The 23,810-nt window shown below is 48.3% G+C and overlaps 2 protein-coding genes across 2 annotated transcripts in view; one reads left to right on the plus strand and one right to left on the minus strand.

Moving 5' to 3' along the window:
• The window catches only part of Rbak (RB associated KRAB zinc finger), a 132,732-nt gene that overhangs the window by 8,734 nt on the left and 100,188 nt on the right, over positions 1 to 23,810 (minus strand). Inside the window, exons 9-10 of the mRNA XM_090329886.1 lie at positions 16,909 to 17,034; positions 14,123 to 14,256 (exon numbers count right to left, since the gene is read on the minus strand). The gene's annotated coding sequence lies outside the window, so the exon portion shown is untranslated. The remainder of the gene's footprint in view (positions 1 to 14,122; positions 14,257 to 16,908; positions 17,035 to 23,810) is intronic.
• On the plus strand, positions 1,033 to 5,057 carry LOC150065308 (serine/threonine-protein kinase PAK 1-like). The gene is made up of 4 exons (XM_090329881.1): positions 1,033 to 1,236; positions 1,736 to 1,831; positions 3,295 to 3,488; positions 3,748 to 5,057. The coding sequence occupies exons 1-4, from the start codon at positions 1,067 to 1,069 to the stop codon at positions 4,785 to 4,787; spliced, it is 1,500 nt and encodes a 499-aa protein (XP_090186007.1). The 5' UTR covers positions 1,033 to 1,066; the 3' UTR covers positions 4,788 to 5,057.

The raw sequence follows: 23,810 nt of genomic DNA on the forward strand, positions 1-23,810 counted from the left end.
GGTCGTGGGAGGGCTGCGGCAGGTTCTAGGACCCAGGGCACGATCTCTGAGGCTCAGTTACCTGCATCTATCTGTGGAGCAGAGGAGCACGTGGTCAACCATCAAGTAGCATTTTCTGAACCCTTCTGCAGGACTAGAAGAGTTGGTGGAGTTGCATTTGTTTCAGTGCATCTGATCTCCTAGCAAGTGTTCCCTGTCAAGGCAGTCCCTCAGAGATGTGTGTCACTTTCTGACTTTGGTGAGACAAGGAATCAGGATGTTGAATCCCTGAGAGTTCTGGGAGTCTTTGGAGTGGTGAGAGTCATCCTCTCCTATCCAGGGTCACATCTGGATAGGGCAAGGCTGTGTGCTTAAGACCCCACCTTGATAGATCCCCTTCAGCCAGAGCCTCTGACCTAGCTCTATGAGGGGCCACTGGTCCAGGGGCTTTGGGTCACAATGGCCAGTGGTCGGCCTGGGCAAGGCAGAAAAAGGCCTGAACAGGGCACCTTGCAAAGCTTGGGTCATAATCAAGGGCTCAAGGGAAGAGCTGTGCAGAGGTGACATCACAATGGCTCAGAGGACTCAGAACCCCGGGGTCCTCCCAGGAATTCACAGTCCACACAAGCCTCGGAGAGTGCACTTGTGTGGATCGTGTCCATTGCAAAGATGTTTCGTTGTTGCTGGCAAAGTGGTCGAGGCTCAGGCCTGAGTGATGGGCGGAGAGGGTTCCTGGGGCGCCTGTGTCCATGCTTTGTGCGCCCTGGCCTCCGCCACCGACGCCTCTGGAGATTTTTCCGGAGGAATTCTAGGGTAACATGGGACAGACCAGGGCAGGAAATGGCTAGGACGCCTTCCACCCTCATCTCCCTGTGCATCACCACTTTTCCTTCCCACGTGTGTGGAGGGGGGGCAGGGGTGTGTGTGGGGGTGTGTCCCTGTGAGTGTCCCTGTGTGTGTTGCTGTGAGTGGTCAAATGTTTGCAGTTATTTGTGTGTGTCCATGAATGTTCCTGTAGTGTTGCACATGGCACTTGAACTGTCCCTGTGTGGTTCTCCTCCAGACTGAAGGGGACTTGTCCCCAGGCATGCCCGATGCCTGCGGGTCAGAGTTCCCCACGGCAGGCACACTGCAGGAGCAGGTGGACCACCTGGTGCTTGCCCAGCTGCTCGACAACTCCACCTTCATCCACACCTTCTTCAACAGCTACAGAAGGTGTGCAGACACCCTTCAGGTCCTGGACCTGCTGTTTACAAGGTGAGTGCCAATTCCAATAGCACAGGATTCCTGAGCTGCAGTGGAAGCCTTGGCAGTGGAGCCTGCAACGTGGGCTGCTCACACAGACTTCCTCTTTGGCACTTGCCACTGCCTGGGGATCAAAGCAGGGAAGTCCTCGGCTACACTGGCACAGGCACACATGCTGCACTGTCCTGTCTAGGCCTGCAGGCTCTCCTCTCGGGCTATGTATCTCTGAGACCTCCAACAAAGCACTGTCTCTCTTCAACAAGAAGGCAACCCGTTTTCTCTGCATGACCTCGTCCACCTAGATAGAGACAGAGCAGGGCTGGCTGGGGCAAGTGCCAAGGCACTGTACTCCTAAGCTCATCACCCAGGGGCTACTGTCCTCATGCATGGCACCAATGGGAAGTAGTGCTCATGGAGGGCCAATATGCAGGCAATGTGCTTGGTGGTACAAGAAGGGCAGACATGGACTGGCTGACCTGGGCTAGCCAGTGATGCTTCAAATCCTCAACAGGTTCAGGAGTTTGGAAGCCCCCATGGGCTCCTCTGGACAGACTGACATCCTCCCGCATTCCAGCGAGGATGTCATCCCTGGAAACAAGCTCTACAAGTGAGTGAGTGGGATTCGATCTCCAGCTAGGGCATGCTCCACATTGGAGAAAAATCCATGGGTGTGTGTTTGTGTGTATGTGTGTGTTACTCTCGTGCTCATCTTTATGTGTGTCTGCATGGTTGCGAGTGTGTGCTTGATTTCGAGTGTGAAGGTCTGCGCATGCGCGTGGGCGCACTCGCACACACTCCTCTGTGTGTGTGTGTGCTGGAGTTGGGGCTGTGAGTGAGACACGGCCCAATCAGGAGCTCTGAACACCTATGATTATCAAGGGAGTCATGGGATCTGGGCATCCTCGGCAGCAGAGGGAAAACCCCAGGCAAGGGCTACTCATATGAGGACCACTAGAGGCTGGGTCCACGGCTGAGCCCCACGAGAAGGCATGCTCCCCACACACCTTACCAAGCAGGTTTGCTCAACTCACCTTGAGCTCCAAAAAAGGCCAAGACACATCTTTGCTTGGTCAGTGGGCCTGACATGCTGCTAGGTGTGAGGGAGAGCTCAGCGCCACGCTCAAGGGTGTTCTGGAAGGCAGACAGCCCTGGTGAGCATGCTAGGAAATGAGGCAGCAGAGCGCCTGAGGATGTGTGTCACACCCCTCTACATATCAGGCCGGATAGCAAGCCATCTTGGAGTCTAGCATGGAGAGAGTGGCCCAGGGGGGAGAGGAGGAAGGCACTGGAAAGAGCAGAAGGGTGTTGCTCCTCTCCGGGGCAGCAACACGGGAACGGGGAGGGACACACAGGGCCAGCCTGTAGTCCCCCGGGAGCCGAGCGAGATGGTAAGTGTCGAAGACCCAGCCCTCCCCCAATCACCGGGGAAGAAAGAACCACGCTGAGTCAGAAGCAGTGTTAACCATGAAAGCGCATCAGATCTCTCTGCTGATCTCTGCTGATCTCTGATGCTCTCTGATGCTCTCCTCTCTTTATTGCATCAGACAATTAGTTATATACTGTTAGGGTAGGAGAAGGTGGGCACTGGGAAGCTACCCAATAGAAAGAGGGCCTCTGTGCTACCACTAAGGGTCTGGGTGGGGCTGTCAGGTACTGGGCAGGACAGGTGCAGGAAAGCTCTCGAGACTTGAGCTGCTGCGAGACCCGCGAAACTGCGGGGGGTTCAATGGAGTCACGTACACAGAGATGCCTTAAGAGAGGTATGCAAAGGACCGAATGCCTAGACAAAGCCCTTTAATTGCAGCTGAGCCAGAATCAGGCTTCAGGGATGGAGGCTAGGCCCCAACAGAAGGGGCCAGAACTGCTCCCAGCATTTGGTCTTGGATCCCTCCTTGGAGTTTCTCTGCCAGCCTAGCTTAGGTTGGCTGGCCAGGGATGGCACAGCTCAAAGGTGCCCCTGTTGGGATGTGCTGCTCTCTGAAAGGGCAGCCAACATCACAGGGGTGTGAGGATGACCCCGGGAGGGGCTGGCCTTCATTCACACTCTGCTTCCCACCCATTCGCCTCCAGGGCCATCTCCTGCCTCCTGAGCACCTGGCTGGACTACCACCCGCAGGACTTCTTGGCACCATCGCAGCATGCCTGCCTGCAGCGCCTGCGCGCACACCTGAGGCTCTACATGTGTGGCTCTGACCTGGAGCGCCGGGTCTCCCACATGCTCGCACAGTTGGGGATCCGGGAGCCCAGCCAGGCAGAGGCTATGGGTGCGCAGCCTGGGACTGACCCACAGCCTGGGAAGGGGTGGAGGTCGCAGGGCACCACTGGCTGGTGGAGACCCCGGAAGTAGCCATGGGCTGGGAGCAAGAGAAGCCTGAAGCCTAGCGTGGGTGCTGGCTGCTTGAGCAATAGGCTAGGTGGAAGTTCCCAGGCGGGCAAAGCTCAGGGAGGAGGGGGTGGTGGCGCTTCTCCAAGAGTCCCAAGCAAGCAGGCACGGAGAAGCTCTTGTGTCGTCCTGTCCTGCAGCTCCAGCAGGAGCTGTGACTGAACCACTTCCTGTCACTCCAACTCGGGACGTGGCTACATCTCCCATTTCACCTACTGAGAATACCACCACTCCACCAGATCCATTGACCCGGCATATTGAGAAGCAGCAGAAGAAACCCAACATGTCTGATGAGGAGATCTTAGAGAAATTACGGAGCATAGTGAGTGTGGGTGATCCTAAGAAGAAGTATACGCGCTTTGAGAAGATTGGACACGGTGCTTTGGGAACTGTGTATACCGCCATGGATGTAGCCACAGGACAGGAGGTGGCCATTAAGCAGATGAATCTGCAGCAGCATCCGGAGAAAGGGCTGGTTATTAATGAGATCCTGGTCATGAGGGAAAACAAGAACCCAAATATTGCAAACTACTTGGACAATTACCTTGTAGGAGATGAGCTATGGGTTGTCATGGAATACTTGGCTGGAGGTCCCTTGTCAGATGTGGTAACAAAAATCTGTATGGATGAAGGACAGATTGCTGCTGTGTGCCGTGAGTGTCTGCAGGCCCTAGAGTTCCTACATTCGAATCAAGTCATTCACAGAGACATCAAGAGCGACAATATACTGTTGGGAAAGGATGGCTCTGTCAAGTTAACCGATTTTGGATTCTGTGCACAGATAACTCCAGAACAGAGCAAAAGGAGCACCATGGTGGGAACGCCATATTGGATGGCACCCGAGGTGGTAACAAGAAAGCCCTATGGACCCGAGGTTGACATCTGGTCCCTGGGCATCGTGGCTATTGAAATGATGGAAGGAGAGCCCCCATACTTCAATGAAAACCCTCTGAGGGCCTTGTGCCTCATTGCCACCAGTGGCACTCCGGAACTTCAGAACCCAGAGAAGGTGTCGGCTATCTTCCGGGACTTTTTAAACCGCTGTCTGGACATGGATGTGGAAAAGAGAGGCTCAGCTAAAGAGCTCCTGCAGCATCCATTCCTCGAGGTTGCCAAGCCCCTCTCCTGCCTCATTCCATTGATTGCTGCAGCAAGGGAGGCAACCAAGAACAAGCCCTAAGATGCTGCCCACCCCAGGGTCGGGGACATTCTCCCACGCCCTGAATTCTTAGTGTAAGAACGCGCCTGCATCTTGGGATTACGTCACGTAGCAACACGTGCCTGCTTGCGTTGATGTGCAAACATCCTACCACCTGGCCTCTACCCCGAGCAAACATCCTACTACCCGACCCCCTACCCCAAGCAGTTCCTATACCCCACCCCCTCCTGCCTCTCCTGAAGAGGCATATAAACCCCTGTGTGAAAAATAAAATCTGCGGCTTAATCAGGACGCTTGTCTTGCTGCCTTCTTCGTGTCTCCTGTCCCTTTCATTCCTCCCTCTAGGTTCTTGGCCCTAGTCGACGTCCCACTGGACGGGACAAATGCCGCCCAACGTGGGGCCCGGGAGCCAGCGAGGCTGAGGAACGCTGTCTTCCAGGAAAACTTGGATCCAAGTGATTGTGTGACCGGCTCGGAGCTACCCACCCAAGACATCAGTTTCGGTCAACGCTGAGCAGTGAAGACGGCGCAAGGTAAGTGACTGGCCATGGCACAGGTATCATCGTCACAGGAATTGCTCATCTCAGGTTTAAGAGGCCCTCAAGACACGAGGAACTCGCGTTAAAAGGAAAGATTTAAAGGCATTTTTTGATCATGGGGAAGAATTATATCCTTGGTTCCCCAAGGAGGGAACCATTAATAAGATTAACTGGCAGAGAGTTGGAGATTGTTTATTAAGAAGATTCATGTTTTTATAAGGATTGCAATTGTGGTCACATAAGGAACATTTTCTGCTTGAAACTATAAATAGTGCACGCTTGCGCTTGGCCATGTACAGCGTAAATAGCCTTTACCAAATGTGTTTGCAAGGAATTGTTTTTATGTGGCTAAAGTGATCATTGATCTCAAAGACTGCTTTTATACAATTCCCCTACACCCTGATGATATTTTGTTGGTGGCTCAGGACAGGCCAGATCTACAGAATTGTTTTGTGGAACTTTCTAAAGCCTTCCTTAACCTTGGCTTGCAAGTAACTCCTGATAAAAGTCCAGTGACAAGATCCCTTGACCTATTTGGGTTTAAATCTACAACAGGAATTAGATTTAACACCTCACATTCAATTTCGTGTTGACTGCCTCCATACCCTTAATGATTTCCAAATCCTCTAGTAGATATTCAATGGCTCAGGCCTTATTTAAAATTGCCTAATAATATCCTTTTGCCCCTCAACGATATTCTGGGAGGAGTCCTGAACCCCACCCCCCAAAATTTTTTCCTATGTCACAGTGGCATGCGTTCCCTTCTTGCCAGAAACCAACTCAGAGCCTTGGGGAGGCGACTGAATGTGAAAGAGAAACCAGAATGTGGGCAAGAGCTGAGTACACTCTAGAGTTAGTTGATAGGACACCCGTGGACACAGGTAACTGGGGAGCAGAAGAGTCAGCAGTAGAGGCACGGCTAGTTGAGTGCTTGGGGCTCTCTGCACGCAGGGCCACATCAGGCCACGGTTGAGCTTCGGCCTAAGATCTCTCTTCGAGTTACAATCATAGCCAAGGAAGAAATGGAGGCAGTAAAGAAAACCAGGAAGGAACCAAGAGCAATGTGTCCAGGTAGGACTCCAGGATAAATGAAGGCAGCTTGGATGAGGTCGGAGAGGTAGGAGAGGGAACCTATAAAAACACCGAAGATCAATTGGGTTATGCAAAGGAAGCCTATTTACAAATAAATGCTGCAGCGAAAGAGGCTTGGAAAAGATTACGTAATTCCAATCGTACAAAAAATTTAGTAGAAATTAAACAGGGACCGAATGAACCTTGTCTAGAATTTTTGTCTCGATTAATGGAGACTGCAGACCGCCTAGTACAAGATGAGAACGCAAGGAAGATTATAGTTAGACACATAACCTATGAAAATGCCAACGCCGCCTGTCAGGCGGCTATCAGACCCCATAGGAATAAGGGAGGAATCACGGACTTTATTTCACTGTGTGCTGGTATTGGACCCTCCCATGTACCAGGCCTTACTTTAGCCGCCGCTCCTCAAGGAAAGACTATTACTGAATTTCTAAACTATAGAGGTCAGCGGCATTCTCGGGTTGCTAGTCCCCCGGGGAGTTGCTTCTCTTGTGGTCAAGTAGGACATTGGATGACACAATGCCCACGCCAGAGCAGGTTAAAGAGAGAAAAATCACCTGGCACATGTCCACGCTGTGGTAAAGGGAAGCACTGGGCTAAAGATTGCAAGTCCGCAACAAATCACAATGGCCGCCCGTTTTCGGGAAACTGGAGAAGGGGCCAGCCTCTGGCCCCGCAAAACCATGGGGCAGTCCCTCCCTCTTCTCGGCCACAAGTACATCTTCTAACAACCCCCCAAAATCAGTCTGCAGCCTCTTCCGTGCCACCCCAGGCAGCGCAGGATTGGACCTCTGTTCCTCCACCTGCTCAGTATTGACCCCAGAGATGGGGACACAAGCTCTCCCCACGAGGGTCTTCGGTCCCCTTCCCCTGGGAGTGGCTGGATTGCTGTTAGGGCGAAGTAGCTCAGCCCTTAAAGGAATACAGATTACACCTGGCAAAATTGACCAGGATTTTACTGGAGAAATCAAAGTTATGGCCTCTGCCCCGAAACACGTGGTATCGATCCCAGCCGGTCAAAAATTAGCACAACTAATACTTGTGCCTTTACCTCACGGGGAGACTGCTAATTCTTCTGCCCCATGCGGACAGAGAGGATTTGGATCTCTGATATCTATTGAGTACAAAGCATAAAACAAGAGAGGCCTGAGATGACTATATTTATACAAGAAAAACCCTTTAAAGGAATATTAGACACAGGAGCGGATGTGTCTGTAATATCTAAAAAGCATTGGCCAGCCCAATGGCCCCTGACAACCTCTATGACTTCCTTACAGGGGATTGGGCAAGCAACTGACCCGCAGCAGAGCAGTGCGATCCTTGTTTGGAGAGATAAGGAAGGGCACTCTGGTCATTTTCAGCCATTTGTCCTGGATCATCTGCCAATTAATTTATGGGGTCGTGATATCATGGAAAAAATGGGAGTGTATATGTTTAGTCCTAGTGCTGCGGTCACTAAGCAGTTACTTGATCAAGGCCTCCTCCCCTTTAGGGGACTAGGCCGAGCAGCACAGGGGGAGCCAGAGCCACTCCAACCCCAGTCTCACCCTACGAGACAAGGATTAGGGTATTCTTTAACGGAGGCTGTTGTTTGTCCTGCCCCTCATGCTGATCCCATAAATTGGCTCTCTGAAGAACCGGTGTGGGTCGAACAGTGGCCTCTCTCTCTAGAAAAGATCATTGCAGTACAGCAGCTGGTACAGGAACAGCTGGACTTGGGGCATGTGGCCCCTTCTAACTCTCCATGGAATTCTCCAATTTTTGTTATAAAGAAAAAGTCAGGTAAATGGAGGCTGTTACAGGATCTGAGAAAGGTAAATGCATCTATGGAACTGATGGGGGCCTTACAGCCCGGCTTGCCTTCCCCCATGGCAATCCCAAAGGATACTTATAAGATTATTATAGATTTGAAGGATTGTTTCTATACTATACCCCTGGCACCTCAAGACTGTAAGCGCTTTGCCTTCAGCGTCCCCTCTGTTAATTTTAAAGAACCCATGAAGCGATATCATTGGCTTGTGCTCCCACAGGGCATGGCAAATAGCCCAACTTTATGTCAAAGTTTTGTAGCTAGAGCCATTTCTTCCACCCGTGAAAAATTCTCTTCTGTTTATATTGTTCATTATATGGATGGCATCTTGTTGGCTTGTTCTGACCCTATCGTCGTACGACAAGCCTTTGGACAACTAAAGCAAGATCTGAGCCTCTTTGGCCTTATAATAGCAGCTGAAAAGGTTCAGGAACACCCCCCTTTTACGTATTTAGGCCATATAGTAGGCCCACACTATTTTAAAAGCCAAAAAATACAATTAAAAACTTCACACTTAAGAACTCTTCATGATTTTCAGCAATTTTTAGGAGATATAAATTGGCTTCGGCCTTATTTAAAGATGTCCACAGGAGAGTTAAAACCCCTCTTTGATCTCTTAAAAGGAGATACCAACCCTACATCCTTGCGCAATTTAAATCCCGACGCCAGGAGGGTCATCCAAATCGTAGAAAAGGCAATTTCCCAGCAACAAGTGACCTATTGTGACTACTCTAAACCATGGGGAGTTTACATTTTAGCTACTTCTCACTCCCCAACTGCTGTATTGTGGCAGGATGGCCCACATTTATGGCTTTATCTACCATCAACACCCGGCAAAGTGCTGACCCCCTACTACGAATTGGTAGCTAATCTGATACATATGTGCCGAGTGGATTCCCGTAAATATTTAGGTCAGGAACCTCATTTTATCTGTGTCCCATATAATTTACAACAACAAGATTGGCTATTCGCCCATTGCGATTCTTGGGCCATTGCTTGGGCCAATTATACGGGAAAAATTTTGCATCACTACCTGTCTAACAAACTTCTCCAATTTGCTGCGTGTCATAAGTTCCTATTTCCTTCCATAGTACGGGCCTCGCCTGCCTTTATCTTCTGCCGCTTTAGTATTTACAGATGGATCCTCCAATGGAACGGCTGCTTTGACCATTAATAGGAAAATTCAATCTTGGGTTACGGGTTTTTCCTCCGCCCAAGAGATAGAATTAGAGGCTGTTTTACAAGCACTCGTCCTGTTACAAGACGAGCCCTTTAACTTATACTCAGACAGTCAATATGTAATTCGTGCTCTTCAAGTCATAGAAACTGTTCCCTTTATTGGAACTACTAACTCCAATATCCAGACCCAATTTCGCCAAGTACAAACTTTGTTTTGTTCTCGCAACCACCCCTGTTTTTTTGGCTTCGTTCGAGCTCACACTAATCTTCCTGGCCCTTTAAGTGAGGGTAACGCAGTTACTGATTCTGCCACCAGAGTTTATTTAACTCAAGTTGAACTTGCTAAGCAGTCACATGCCATCCATCATCAAAACAGCCGAGCCTTGCGCCGACAGTTTAAATTACCTAGACAAGTGGCACGTCAAATAGTTAAAACCTGCTCCAACTGTGTGCCCTTCTCACCAGCTCCTCATTTAGGTATAAATCCACGAGGACTGCTTTCTAATCACATTTGGCAGATGGATGTCACACATGTTCCATCATTTGGCCGATTAAAATATGTTCATGTTACTGTAGATACTTATTCTAATTTTATCCTGGCCACCCCCCTTGCTGGGGAAGCTACTAAACATTGTATTTCTCACTGCATTGGATGTTTTGCTGTGATGGGGATTCCCTCGCAAATAAAAACAGATAATGGCCCTGGCTATGCAGGCCGAGCATTTCAATCCTTCTGCCATTCTTATAATATCACTCATATTACAGGCATTCCTTACAATCCTCAAGGTCAAGGCATCGTGGAGAGAGCTAATGGATTATTAAAACATCAAATTGCTAAAATACAGAAAGGAGAGTCATATCCTGGTACCCCTGTGAATATACTTAATCATGCTTTATTTGTTTTAAATTTTTTGAATCTGGATTCAAATAATTTATCTGCTGCTCAGCGATTCTGGGAAAAAAAGAGAGCAGCGTGCTTTTGCCTTAGTAAAATGGAAGGATCCCCTAACTGGTGCTTGGCACGGACCAGATCCTGTTCTAACCTGGGGTAGAGGGCATGTATGTGTTTTTTCACAGGAAGAAAATGATGCCCGCTGGCTGCCCGAACGCTATGTTCGGATTCTGGAGAGTGACTGGTCATCCAAGGAGCGACTCACTGGACCTTCACCCCCAACCCTCCAGTAATGCATCCAGTAATGGGGAAAAGACCTGAATTCATGTTTATGTGTTAAGTGTAAAAGTCTCTGTTTCTTTCTCTTGTTCGTGTTACATATTTTTTCTTGTCCAGTTTTGTCTTTGAAATTGGTACCAGTTTTAAATATGGATCCTTATGGTTTTTCTAAAGTTTTGTTTTGAACCTGGTTCTCACCTGCAAGAGTAAAATTGGCAAAGCTCTCTTGACACAAACTTCCGGAAAATGAATGGCCAATATTAATTTTGTGCACTTTAAAATCTTTGAGTATGGATGTGTGTGAATGAGTGAGTGAACATATTCAAGGTTTAATGAAGAAAATCATTTAGGTTTGAATTATTGCATTGTTTTAAAGAAGGGAACATTAGATCAGCAAAAAAAAAATGAACTTGCTGTTCGTATAACAGCTCTTAAGTCCCATTAAGAAGGTCGAATCAGCAGATTGGAGAGAGAACTCCAAGAGCATCAAGGGAGGCACTTAGAGCAGAGGAAAGAGCCTCAAGAACCTACTAGTAAGGTCCCAGAACAGCAGAGACAGATCACGTTGAAAACTACTGCAGCTTCTGAAGAATGAGGAATTGCCAGCACTTCAGATCCACCAACAGCCAATATCAAGCCAACTCCTGTTGTTTCTACTCCAAGTAAAGTGACAACTGAAGCTATGGCTGGGAACAAATCAACGCCTATGGCCAGTACCCGTCCAATGGTCACATCTTCAACAGTCACCAATAGAACAACTCGCAGATCTAAGCCCCAGATGGATGAATTCCCCCCTCCCCCCACGAGAGGAATCGCAGTCAAGGACAGGATAAGAGGGGATGCTCTCTGACCAACCTAAGACAGGGCCTTCAGCTTGATCTGAAGAAGTTCCCCATGACGGGTAAGGCAGAGTCAGCGATTCACCCAACCTAAGACAAGCAAGTCTGCATTTTTTAAAAGAAAGACGGGGGAGATGTTGGGGACCGACTGTGGGGTCAATGACCTTGGACCTGACCTTGGACCTACACAACTGTATACACAAGATAGTAACTCTTATCAGGATAACTTTAAGCAATGTCAATCAGTTCTTATCAGGATAACTTTAAGCAATGTTAATCAGTTTTTATCAGGATGACTTTAAGCAATGTTAATCCTTTCTCATTTATCCTATATGTGACTTGTTTACTATTTTGTATGAATGTAGCCTCTGGCAGTTCCCTAGTTTTAAGAAGAGTATTTAAGGTCGGAACTTAAAATAAACAGGACAGTCTTAGGCAGCAGTCTGGAGCTCACAGCCCTCTTGGACTGCTGACTTGGGCTGTAGTCCTCCCGAACTCCATCTGTTTGTCTCTCTATTAATTTTCCCTAGTCCTTGCCCCTATTTCAGGAATCCCAATCTGCGAACCCTGGTTTGCTGCGGCCTAGCCCCGGCAACAAGGGAAATGTACATGGAGTCAGTTGTGTAGTTGTGGATGTGCAGTTGTCTCATTTTTTTTTTTTGCCATTCCTGGGCTTGAGCTCGGGGCCTGATCACTGTCCTTGGACTTTCCCAAGGCTAGAGCTCTACTACTTGAGCCTTAGCACCACTTCCAGCTTTTTTTTTCTATGTATGTGGTACTGAGGAATCGAACCTGGGTCTTCGTGCATGCTAGGCAAGCACTCTACCACTAGGCCAACTCCCAGCCCATGTACTTGTCTTTTCTTTGATCTCAAGACCCACACGGGTGCTTGGATTCAATGATGAGCATTGATTGCCCGTGGTGTGTGAACCCATTATTTGCTTCTTGCAATTTTCTTCTGTGTAGTGGCACGTGTTCCCATCTTGCCAGAAAATAAATCAGAGGCCCGGGGAGACTAATAAATGTGAAAAACAAACCAGAATGTGGGCAAGTGTACACTCTACACTTAGGTGACACGACAGTCGTGGACAGAGGTTAACTGGGGTGCAGAAGAGTCAGGAGTAGAGGCACAGCTTGTTGTGAGCTTGGGGTTCGAGAAATCTTGAATTGGAGAAGGGTGAGTGAACAAGGAGAACAGCATGAGGCTGTTGAAGGTCCCAAACCCATGGCTCACTGTGGCTTCTCCCTGACAAAATGATCCTCCCCAAAGAGTTGAATGAACATCAGGCCGGAAGCCAGCTCCAGGCCTGCGAGGCCAGCCTGTCTGAAGTTCACCAAGTCCTCCTGCTCATACTCACCCAGGCCCCACCAGCCAGAAGACTGCCTTGTGAAGGCCTCACAGCCCTGGGGACTGAGGATGTGACCAAGAAGGCCACACTGCAGATTTTCCTGAGCTGCCTCACCAGTCAATGGCATCAACCTAGACCTTCAGCTGGCCCCTGTGGGCCACTGGTGAACAGAGGCACCTTCTGAGACAAGGGAACTGGACAAGTCACTGAAGTTAGGGCAGCACCCACACCCTCCATCCGGCAGGGATGGCAGCACCCTCCGCTGGACTTCTCAGACTCTCAGTTTCCTGGCTTAGATATGGGCTCAGGGAGAGCCCTCATTGCTCATGATGAGTGTGGGGCTTGTGGTAAAGCAGGGAGGGGTGGATGCTCAGAAGGGTGGGCCCAGCTTGTGTCCTGGCCGATGAATGAAGCAGAAGGGGGATGATCTCTGCTCTGCACGCACAGGCACACACATCTCTCAGACTCATTAGTGCTGAAAAAGAGGGGTGGCCCCTAAGCTCTCAGGCACAGCATTCTTGAGAAGTAGGTGTCCAATGCAGTCTACACAGTGTATAAAGGGAGCTTGGCTCTGTTCCTGTGTGCTTGACATCTAGGCTACCCTGTCACTGCCTCCATGCAAGAGGCCCATGTCCCCACACCAGCTGCTTCCTGTGCATGGACAAGGAGGAGGCTCCCTATCCAGTCACCACACCAGGCCACGGTTGACCTTTGGCCTAAGATCTCCCTTCCAGTTACAAACACTGACAAGGAAGAAATGGAGGCAGGCAAGAAAACCAGGAAGAAACCAGGAGCAATGTGTCCAGGTAGGAGTCCAGGGGAGATGAAGACAGTTTGGATGTGGCTGGTCAAGACAGGACACAGAGTCTGGGGATGGCCTGAGCTGCCCATGTGACAACACAGCCTTTTTCTCAGCCACCCCTGATGAAGAACCCACACAAGAGCAAGTGCTATCACCTGTCCTCCCACACTGGGGCATGCCCCCTGCTCATCCATTTCTATGCAGAATACAATCATATGAATTACAAAACCTGAAATGGATGTCTCCTTTGAAAAGAATAGAATAAGGGTATATCTCACTCTTCTAACTGAGGGAGGATAATTAGTCATAGAATGGAAAATCTTTGATGAATCAGTACACATCTCTAATTCTAAATCACATTTTGTGTGAGGAGCAAGACATTGCCTGCCCTGCGGGCAAAGGTTCCCACCTCACTTTGAGGGAAGAGAATAGGAGATTGTTAGCTATACTCATTGCTGCAGGCAGGTTGGACTCAATGACTTATCTCAGTGAAGGGCAAGCAGTCACAGAGGCAGGTTAAAGAGATCTTAGAGCTGCTCTGGAGCTGTCAGGGAAAGTAGAACAAAACTCACTTCTGTCAAGATGACATCATCATCCAGGTCCTCTTCTTCATGTTGCTGAGGAGCTGGGGTGACCAGCATTGGAATCCCTTCTTCATCAGAAGAATCTGATATGGTAATAGGCCCTTCTCTGAGACTAATCCAGTCTAAAAGGAGGCAAACAACACTGTTATTAGAACACTGACACAATCACGTTCACTCTTGCAAATTCAATTTTGGCCCAAAGAGTGTTAACAGTCTAACCTTTATCATAACTACTATTAACTTACCAACTGAAAGCACATACACTAAAGCAGTAACAGCTATGTTTCCATGTTTCCTTTTGTTTTGTTTTCCCTTAATAGTGCTAGAGTATATGCTAAAGATTATCAACTTTTTCTTTTTTTTCCCTCTCTTTTTTGGTGCTGGTCCCAGGGCTTTAACTCAGTGGCTCACACCTGTAATCCTAGTTACTCAGGAGGCTGAGATCTGAGTACTGAAGTTCATAGCCAGCCAGGCATCAAAGAATGTGAGATTCTTACCTCCAATTAAGCATTAGAAAACAGAAAGTAGGGCTGTGGCTTAAGGGGTAGCGCAGTAGCCTTGAGTTGAAGAGTTCAGACATAGCAACCCATGACCCACCAAAAAAAGAAAAAGATCAGGAGTTTAACCCAGTGGTACAATGCTTGCCTAGCATGTACAAAGACCTGAGTTCGATTTCTCAGTACCCTATACATAGAAAAAGACAGAAGTGGTACAGTGGCTCAAGTGTTAGAGCATTAGCCTTGAGAAGGCCCAAGGACCATCCATGATCAAGCCCTGAGTTCAAGCCCTAGGACTCCCCCCACACCAAAAAAAGAACCCCCCCCAAATCAATGATCTCATTTACTGAGCTGCAGAGATTCTAAGGACAGCAATTATCACACACACACACACACACACACACACACACACACACACCACCATCACCACCACCACCACCACCACCACAACTACCACCACCACCACCACCACCAACAACAACAACAACAACAACAAAACAGTTGAAGGTTCTGTCTTGCTTTGAGTCTTGCCCTGAATGTCATATTACAAAGCTGCTAAGAATGTTTTTGTTGTTTTGTTTGTTGTTTGGCCAGTTCCAGTGATTCAACTCAGAGCCTGGGCACTGTCCTTGGATTTTCTCAAGGATAGAGCTCTACCACTTTAGCCACAGGTCCATTTCTGGCTTTTTCTATGTATGTGGTACCAAGGAATGGAACCCAGATCTTCGTGCATGTTAGGAAAGCACTCTACCACTAGGCCAAACTCCAGGCTAATCAATGCTTCATAGTGAGACCCTGTCTCAAAAAAACCAAACTTGGGACCTGGGACTTTGGCCTAGTGGTAGGGTGCTTGCCTAGCACGCAGGAAGACCCGGGTTCAATCCCTCGGTACCACATACATAGAAAAAGCTGGAAATGGTGCTGAGGCTCAAGTGTTAAAGTGCTGGCCTTGAGAAAGCCCAAGGACATTGCTTCGGCCCTGAGTTCAAGCCAGGGCTGGAAAAAAAATCGAAACTAGTTGAGTGATCTCAAACCTATAATTCTAGATACTCAGGTGACTTGAGATCTGGAGGATCAAAATTTGATGTCATTCCAGGCCAGAAAGTCCATAGCATTCCATGTACAGAAAAAAGCCAGGACAAAGATGTGGCTCAAGTGGTAGAACACCAGGCTTGAAGAAGCTGAGCAAGAAGGAGAATCCTGTAGTTCAAGCCCTGGCATGGGGAAAAGAAGGAAACGGAGGAAGAAGCAAAGAAGGGAGGGAGGAAGGGAGGAAGGGAGGGAGGGAGGGAGGGAGGGAGGGAAAGCAGGTGTGAAAAGTGGGGGGAGGGGAGAGAAACAACAACAACAACAAAAAACACAGAAAAGAAGTATCACGTGAGGGCAAGCAAACTTACTAGTACCTATAACTGTTGTAGGAAAAATAAGCTCACAGGAGCACTCCTAATCCCATCTCTATAGATCCAATGACTGTCTACTCACAGGTTGGATTACTAGCATATTAATCTACTTATGTAAGATTTCATTTCTTCCTTTTCTGGCTGGTATACACAGGGACTCTTCCTTCCTAGGCAAATGCAGTACCAATGAGCCATGCCTCAGCCCTTTTAGCTTTAGTTTGTTTATAGAAAGGATCTAACACTTTTGTCCAGGCTGCCTGGGGTCATGCTTTTTATGTATGTGTGTGTGTGTGTGTGTGTGTGTGTGTGTGTGTGTGTGTGTGTGGTTATGGGACTTGAACTCTGGGCATGGACGTTATCCCTGAGCTCTTCAGCTGAAGGCTACTGCCCTACCCCTTAAGCCACAACACCACTTCCCTTTCGGGTGGTTAATTGAAGAGGCACTAACTAAAGTCCCTGGGCTGGCTTTGACTCCTGAACCATGATTTTCAGAGCTCAGCCTCCTGAGTAGCTAGGATTATAGGTGTGAGCCAGCTCGCCCAGCTGGGTAATGATTTTACCTTTACCACTTGAGTAGCTAACTACAAGCATATAATACCATGCTTTGTCTCTTGGGGTTCTAACTAACCTCTCCCAGGCTAGCCTCAAAGCACTGGTCTCCTACCTCTGCTTCCTGAGTAACTGGGAATTTAGGCATTTGCCACCATGCTCGGTATGAGGGAGGATTGATAAAATTCATTCATGACTATATGTGTAAGCTGGCACACTACTAGTCTAACAAATGCTTTTTATGCCTGATGTTCTCAGATCTAAAAATAAAATACTTCTGGATTCTAAAGCAGGCTAGATTCTTGGCCAAGTAGAATAAACAACTTACCTTGTCTCCTGTGGCAGTGAAAGTTGTTCAAGTGAATTATCTCTTCATTGTTATTTCCCTCTGCCATTTTCAAACGCAGTCATATATATGTGTGTGTTATTTTTAGTATTCAGACATGATGACCATCTGTACCAAAGCATATGGGGGGAAAAAAAGAGCATTAAGAGTATTTGTCACACGCTGGTGGCTTACACCTAATGACTGTATACAGCAGAGTATAGGCTTTTGGAGTGATGTAGTTTCAGTTTTTGCTCAAGGATAGCACTCTGCCACTTGACACACAGCATCATATCCAGTTTTTGTTTATACGGTACTGAGGAATCGAACCCAGGGCCTCATGTGTGCTAGGCAAGTATTCTTAACACTAAGCCACATCCTTTCTTTTTGGGGGCCTGGGAGCTGTCACTGAGCTCTTCAGCTCAAGGCTACCACCCTACCCCTGAATCACAGCGCCACTTCTGGTTTTCTGGTGGTGAACGGGAGATGAGTCTCCTGGTCTTTAGTGCCTGGGCTGGCTTTGAACTATCCTCAGATCTCAGCTTCCTGAGTAGCTAGGATTACAGGCATCAGCCACTGTGTCCAGCAAACTTTCTCATCAGTCAAATATTTCATCTTTTTTTTGGTGGGGGGGTCAATATTAGGACTTGAACTCAGACCCTGGGTGCTGTCCCTGAACTATTTCACTACTGCTGTAACATTCTGAGTCAGAGTGCCACTTATAAGCTTTCACTGCTATTGGTAATGTTCTGCCTTGACAGCATTTCAGATGCTGTTGGTGTCCATGTCCTCAACCAGTCAAGGCCACAGCCGTAACTGTCTGTATATACCTATAATTTAATGTCTCTCCACATGTTGCAAAGTAGAAGAAATGTGATTTTTCATATTTAAACTTCATTATACCAAAATCAAGACAAAAAAATACTTTTTTTTTGTTTCGGGCACAATGGCTCATCCCAATTATCGGGGAGGATCATGGTTTCAAGCAGCTGGTAAAAAAGAAGTGAGAGCCAAGGTTGTGGCTCATACCTGTAATCCTAGCTACTCAGGAGGCTGAGATCTGAGGATCAAGGTTCAAAGCTGGCCCTGGCACTAAAGGACCTGAGACTCTTATCTCCTATGAACCCCTAGAAAACAGGAAGTGGGGTTTGGCTCAAGGGTAGGGTGGTAGCGTTGCACTCAAGAGCTCAGGGACAAGGCTAAGACCCAGGGTTAGGGTGGTAGCCTTGAGCTGAAAACCTCAGGGACAGTGCCCAGGCCAGAGTTTAAGCTCCATGACTGACACACACACACACACACACACACACACACACACACACACACACACACACACACACACACACAGAAGTGAGATTCCATCTCAACAAATAAGCTGAGCATGGGGATTCACATTTATAATCCCAGCTATGTGAAGGCGTAAGTAGGATGACAATCCAAAGCTACCTAAGCAAGAAGTACAACATTTGATCTGAAAATTAACCTAAAGCAAAAAGGCACAGAGGAATTGTTCAAGTGGTACAGAGCTTGGCAGGCAAGCAAAAGCCCTGAGTCCAAACCTGTTTTTTGATTGTTGTTGTTGTGGGGCTTGAACTCTGAGCCTAGGCACTGTCCCTGAGCTCTTCAGCTCATGACTACTGCCCTAGCGCCCATGAGCCAGCCACAGCCCAACTTCTAGTGGCTAATTGGAGATAAGAGCCTGGCTTTTGAACCAAGATCATCAGATCTCAGTCTTCTAGGTGGCTAGGATTACAGCAGTGGTCACTGCACCTGGCATGTTATTGATTTTAGTTAAGATTTTATTTATGTGTCAGGGCTGGGAGCTTGGCTTAGTGGTAGAGTGCTTCCTAGCATGCATGAAGACCCAGGTTCGATTCCTTGGTACCATATACATACAAAAAAGCTGGAAATGATGCTGTGGCTCTAGTGTTAGAGCAATGGCCTTGAGAAAGTCCAAGGGCAGTGTTCAGGCTCTAAGTTCAAGCCTCAGGACTGCAAAAAAAAAAAAGAAAAAAAAGAAAAGAGTTAATTTACTAGTATTGATGGGAATGTTTATCTGATTAAAGGCATTTTAAAAACCCTCCAGCAGACATCATCCCTATTCAGGGACTGAGACTGTACTAAATGGGAAAAAAATCGGGTAGTTAGAAAGAAAAGTGTCATCAATTATTTAAGCAAATGATAATAAAAATGGTACTGAGAAAGCAAAGGCAAAAAGATTAAAAAGTAGAAGGCTCTGATGAAGACCCACATATATTCACTCATCAACGCTAAACAAAGTTGCACTCAGTGAAGGAGTAGAGGGAATCCACATGGGAGAAAAATAAGCTTGGATTCCTTTTTAAGATGGCACATAAAAGTCAATTCTCAGCTGGGGGCTGTGGCTCATGCCTGTAATCCTGGCTACTCGGGAGATCTGAGGATCGAGGTTCAAAGTCAGCCCAGGCACTAAAGACTCTGAGACTCATCTCCAATTAACCACTAGAAAGCCAGAAGTGGCTCTATGGCTCAAGCAGTAGGGTGTTAGCCTTGAGCTGAAGAGCTCAGGAACACTGCCCAGGTCCAGAGCTCTTGCCAGGCACCAGTGGTACCTAGAATCCTAGCTACTTAGGAGGCTGAGATCTGAGGATCTCAAAGCCCAAAGTTGGCCTACATCGATGAATGGATCCAAAAACTGAATATCAAGCAAGAAATGCACAAAACCAGCTGGCAAGGTGGCTCAAGCCTGTAATCCTAACAAATCAGGAGGCTGAGATCTGAGGATCAAGATTCAAAGCCAGCTGAGAGCACAAAAGGACCAGAGATTCTGATCCAATTAACCTCTAGAAAAAGGGAAGTGCAGTCTGGCTCAAAGATAGTGTGATAGCCTAGAGCTGAAGAGCTCAGGGACACTGTGCAGGCACAGGGGTACGGTAGTAACATTGAGCTGAAGAGCTCGGGACAGCACCCAGGCCAAGTTCGAGCCCCATGACCCAACAAAATAAAACCAAAAAAAAAAAAAACCATGAACATAGGGCCAGGAGTTTTACTAACAGACAGCAATGGTAAACAGGGAAAAGCTCTGACATCAAATTCAGTGTCCCTAACCAAGGACTTTTCTTTCCCATTAGGGTTTTTCTTTTTGTTTTTTTCCCCCCCAATCCTGGGGCTTGAACTCTTGGCCTAGGTGCTGTTCCTAAGCTACTTTTGTTCAAGGCTAGCACTGTCCCACTGGAGCCACAGTGCCATTCAGCTTTTCCTGAGTAACTAGATATATGAGTCTCATAGACTTTCCTGCTTGTGCTGGCTTTGAACCTCAGGCTTCAGGTCTCAGATTTCAGAGTAGTTAGGATTACAGGCATGAGCCTCCAGCAGTCTAGTTTTTTGTTTGTTTGTTTTTGTTTACTGTCACTATTGGGGCTTGAGCTAAGGGCCTGAGCACTATCCTGGAGTTTTTTTTTGCTCAAGCTATCATTCAACCACTTGAGCCACCACTTCCAGCCTTTTCTGTATATGTGGTACCAAGGGTTTTGTACATATTGGGCCACTAGGCCACAGTCTTGGCCCTCTGCTTAGGTTTTTAAGAATCATTTTCCCAGGCACAATGGCTCATACCTGTAATCCAGCTACTCAGGAAGCTGAGATATGAGGACTGATGTTCAAAGACAGCTGGGGCACAAAAGACTATGGGATAAATATATCCAATTAACTACCAGAAAACCAGAAGTGCTGTGGCTCAAAGTGATAGAGCACTATCACTGAGCTTTAGAGTTCAGAGACAATACCCAAGCCCAGAGTTCAATCCTCACAATCAAATAATACTACTACTACTAATTTTAAACACTAATTACAGAAGCCTAATTTTTTTTTATTCACCAAATAGCCTCCTTCAATTTTTTCAGTAGGAAGCAAAGGAGACTAAGTCATTTTCCATTGGTTAAATGCCAAATAGTAAACAGTTCTGGTGGAGCTATGAGTCCTCCTGAGTACACAATAGGGGTCCTAAATAGTGGTGACAAATAGTCTGGTGAAGGTATTTTCACTCCTGCCTGGGATGTCTCTGCATCAGGGCATTCCCCAACCTTTGGTCCTCTCACCTGAACTTCAGATCAGATGGCCTCAGTCAGAATCCTGGCCTCACCACCTAATGTATCAGTACCTTTGGGGTAAGCCGTTAAATCTTCAGACTCCAGTTCTGTGTCACAGTGGCATGTGTTTTCATCTTGCCAGAAAATAACTCAGAGCCCTGGGGAGGCTAATGAATGTGAAAGAGAAACCAGAATCTAGGCAGGAGTACACTCTACACTTAGGTGACACGACACTCGTGGACAGAGGTTAACTGGGGAGCAGGAGTCAGGAGTAGAGGTACAGCTCATTGTGTGCTTGGGGTTCGAGAAATCTAGAATCGGAGAAGCGTGAGTGAACAAGGAGAACAGCAAGAGGCTGTTGAAGGTCCCAAAGCAGGGCTCACTGTCCTTTTGCCCTGACAAAAGGATCTTCCCCAAATTGTTGAACATCATGCCGCAAACCAGCTCCAGGCCCGCGAAGCCAGCCTGTCTGAAATTGACCAAGCGTTCCTGCTCATACACACCCAGGCCCCATCAGCCAGAAGACTGCCTTGTGAACGCCTCACAGCCCTGGGGACTGAGGATGTGACCAAGTAGGCCACACTGCAGATTTTCCTGAGCTGCCTCACCAGTCAATGGCATCAACCTAGACCTTCAGCTGGCCCCTGTGGGCCACTGGTGAACAGAGGCACCTTCTGAGACAAGGGAACTGTTCAAGTCACTGAGGTTAGGGCAGGACCCACACCCTCCATCCAGGAAGGACGGCCGCACCCTCTGCTGGACTTCTCAGACTCTCAGTTTCCTGGCTTAGATATGGGCTCAGGGAGAGCCCTCATTGCTCATGATGAGTGTGGGGCTTGTGGTAAAGCAGGGAGAAGTGGATGCTCAGAAGGGTGGGCCCAGCTTGTGTCCTGGCCGATGAGTGAAGCAGAAGGGGGATGATCTCTGCTCTGCACGCACAGGCACACACATCTCCCAGATTCATTAGTGCTGAAAAAGAGGGGTGGCCCCTAAGCTCTAAGGCACAGCAGTCTTGAGCGTCAAAGAAAGCATGAGAAGTAGCTATCCAATGCTGTCTATACAGTGTTTAAAGGGAGCTTGGCTATGTTCCGGTGTGCTTGACATCTAGGCTACCCTGACACTGCCTCCATGCAACAGGCCCATGTCCTGTGCATGGACAAGGAGGAGGCCCCCCATCCAGTCACCACACCTAAGATCTCTCTTGGAGTTACAACCACTGCCAAAGGAAGAAATGGAGGCGGGAAAGAAATCCAAGAAGGAACCACGAGCTCTCTGTCCAGCTAGGAGTCAGGGTAGATGAAGACAGCTTGGATGTGGTCGGTCAAGATAGGACACAGGGTCTGGGGATGGCCGGAGCTGCCCATATGGCAACGCAGCCTTTTTCTCAGCCACCCCGATACAGAACCACACAAAGAGCAAGTGCAATCACCTGTGTTCCCACACTGGGGCATGCCGTAACCGGGCCTCAACTTTCCTGGCTGGAGGAGGCACTCATGGTGGCACTGATAGTACTGAGACAGAAAGGGGGACAATGAGAGTGACCCGCTTTGCTGAATCTCAGTCCTATTATTTCCTTTAGTCTCTTTTCTCTTCTTTCTCTTATCTGTTGGATGGCATTGGTGCATCTTTAAACCAGAGTCTGGCCCAGGGGACAGCCATGACTGTGTCAGATGAGTCATTAGGAGTTGTGAGGGGAGGCCGGCTAGAAGAAGAGAGCAATGTGGAATGCACAGAGTCACCCCAAATCACAAGTTCAATCTACTGGGTAATGGAGCTCCCACACTGGGATTCACTTTTCCGAAGTCAGGTGCTGTGGTCAGGCTAGGTCCAGGGGAGGGCTTTTCAGAATTGGGCACCTACAGGCTCCAGTGAGTCTGAGCCCTAGCTCCATGGCTGTCTACAGAAAGGACATAGAGGGCTTGGTTCTGTGGGTCGTGGGAGGGCTGTGGCAGGTTCTAGGACCCAGGGCACGATCTCTGAGGCTCAGTTACCTGCATCTATCTGTGGAGCAGAGGAGCACGTGGTCAACCATCAAGTAGCATTTTCTGAACCCTTCTGCAGGACTAGAAGAGTTGGTGGAGTTGCATTTGTTTCAGTGCATCTGATCTCCTAGCAAGTGTTCCCTGTCAAGGCAGTCCCTCAGAGATGTGTGTCACTTTCTGACTTTGGTGAGATAAGGAATCAGGACGTTGAATCCCTGAGAGTTCTGGGAGTCTTTGGAGTGGTGAGAGTCATCCTCTCCTATCCAGGGTCACATCTGGATAGGGCAAGGCTGTGTGCTTAAGACCCCACCTTGATAGATCCCCTTCAGCCAGAGCCTCTGACCTAGCTCTATGAGGGGCCACTGGTCCAGGGGCTTTGGGTCACAATGGCCAGTGGTCGGCCTGGGCAAGGCAGAAAAAGGCCTGAACAGGGCACCTTGCAAAGCTTGGGTCATAATCAAGGGCTCAAGGGAAGAGCTGTGCAGAGGTGACATCACAATGGCTCAGAGGACTCAGAACCCCGGGGTCCTCCCAGGAATTCACAGTCCACACAAGCCTCGGAGAGTGCACTTGTGTGGATCGTGTCCATTGCAAAGATGTTTCGTTGTTGCTGGCAAAGTGGTCGAGGCTCAGGCCTGAGTGATGGGCGGAGAGGGTTCCTGGGGCGCCTGTGTCCATGCTTTGTGCGCCCTGGCCTCCGCCACCGACGCCTCTGGAGATTTTTCCGGAGGAATTCTAGGGTAACATGGGACAGACCAGGGCAGGAAATGGCTAGGACGCCTTCCACCCTCAACTCCCTGTGCATCACCACTTTTCCTTCCCACGTGTGTGGAGGGGGGGCAGGGGTGTGTGTGGGGGT

Source organism: Megascapheus bottae, chromosome 3 (genome assembly GCF_031878675.1).
Source record: "Megascapheus bottae isolate mThoBot1 chromosome 3, mThoBot2.hap1, whole genome shotgun sequence".
Classification (NCBI taxonomy): Eukaryota; Metazoa; Chordata; class Mammalia; order Rodentia; family Geomyidae; genus Megascapheus; species Megascapheus bottae.

Excerpts from the sequence above, each read along its gene's own strand:
- LOC150065308 (XM_090329881.1), top strand. The coding sequence starts at position 1,067 with ATGCCCGATGCCTGCGGGTCAGAGTTCCCCACGGCAGGCACACTGCAG. Across the intron at positions 1,237-1,735 it reads CTGGACCTGCTGTTTACAAG|GTTCAGGAGTTTGGAAGCCC; the intron begins GTGAGTGCCAAT and ends AATCCTCAACAG. Across the intron at positions 1,832-3,294 it reads CCTGGAAACAAGCTCTACAA|GGCCATCTCCTGCCTCCTGA; the intron begins GTGAGTGAGTGG and ends ATTCGCCTCCAG.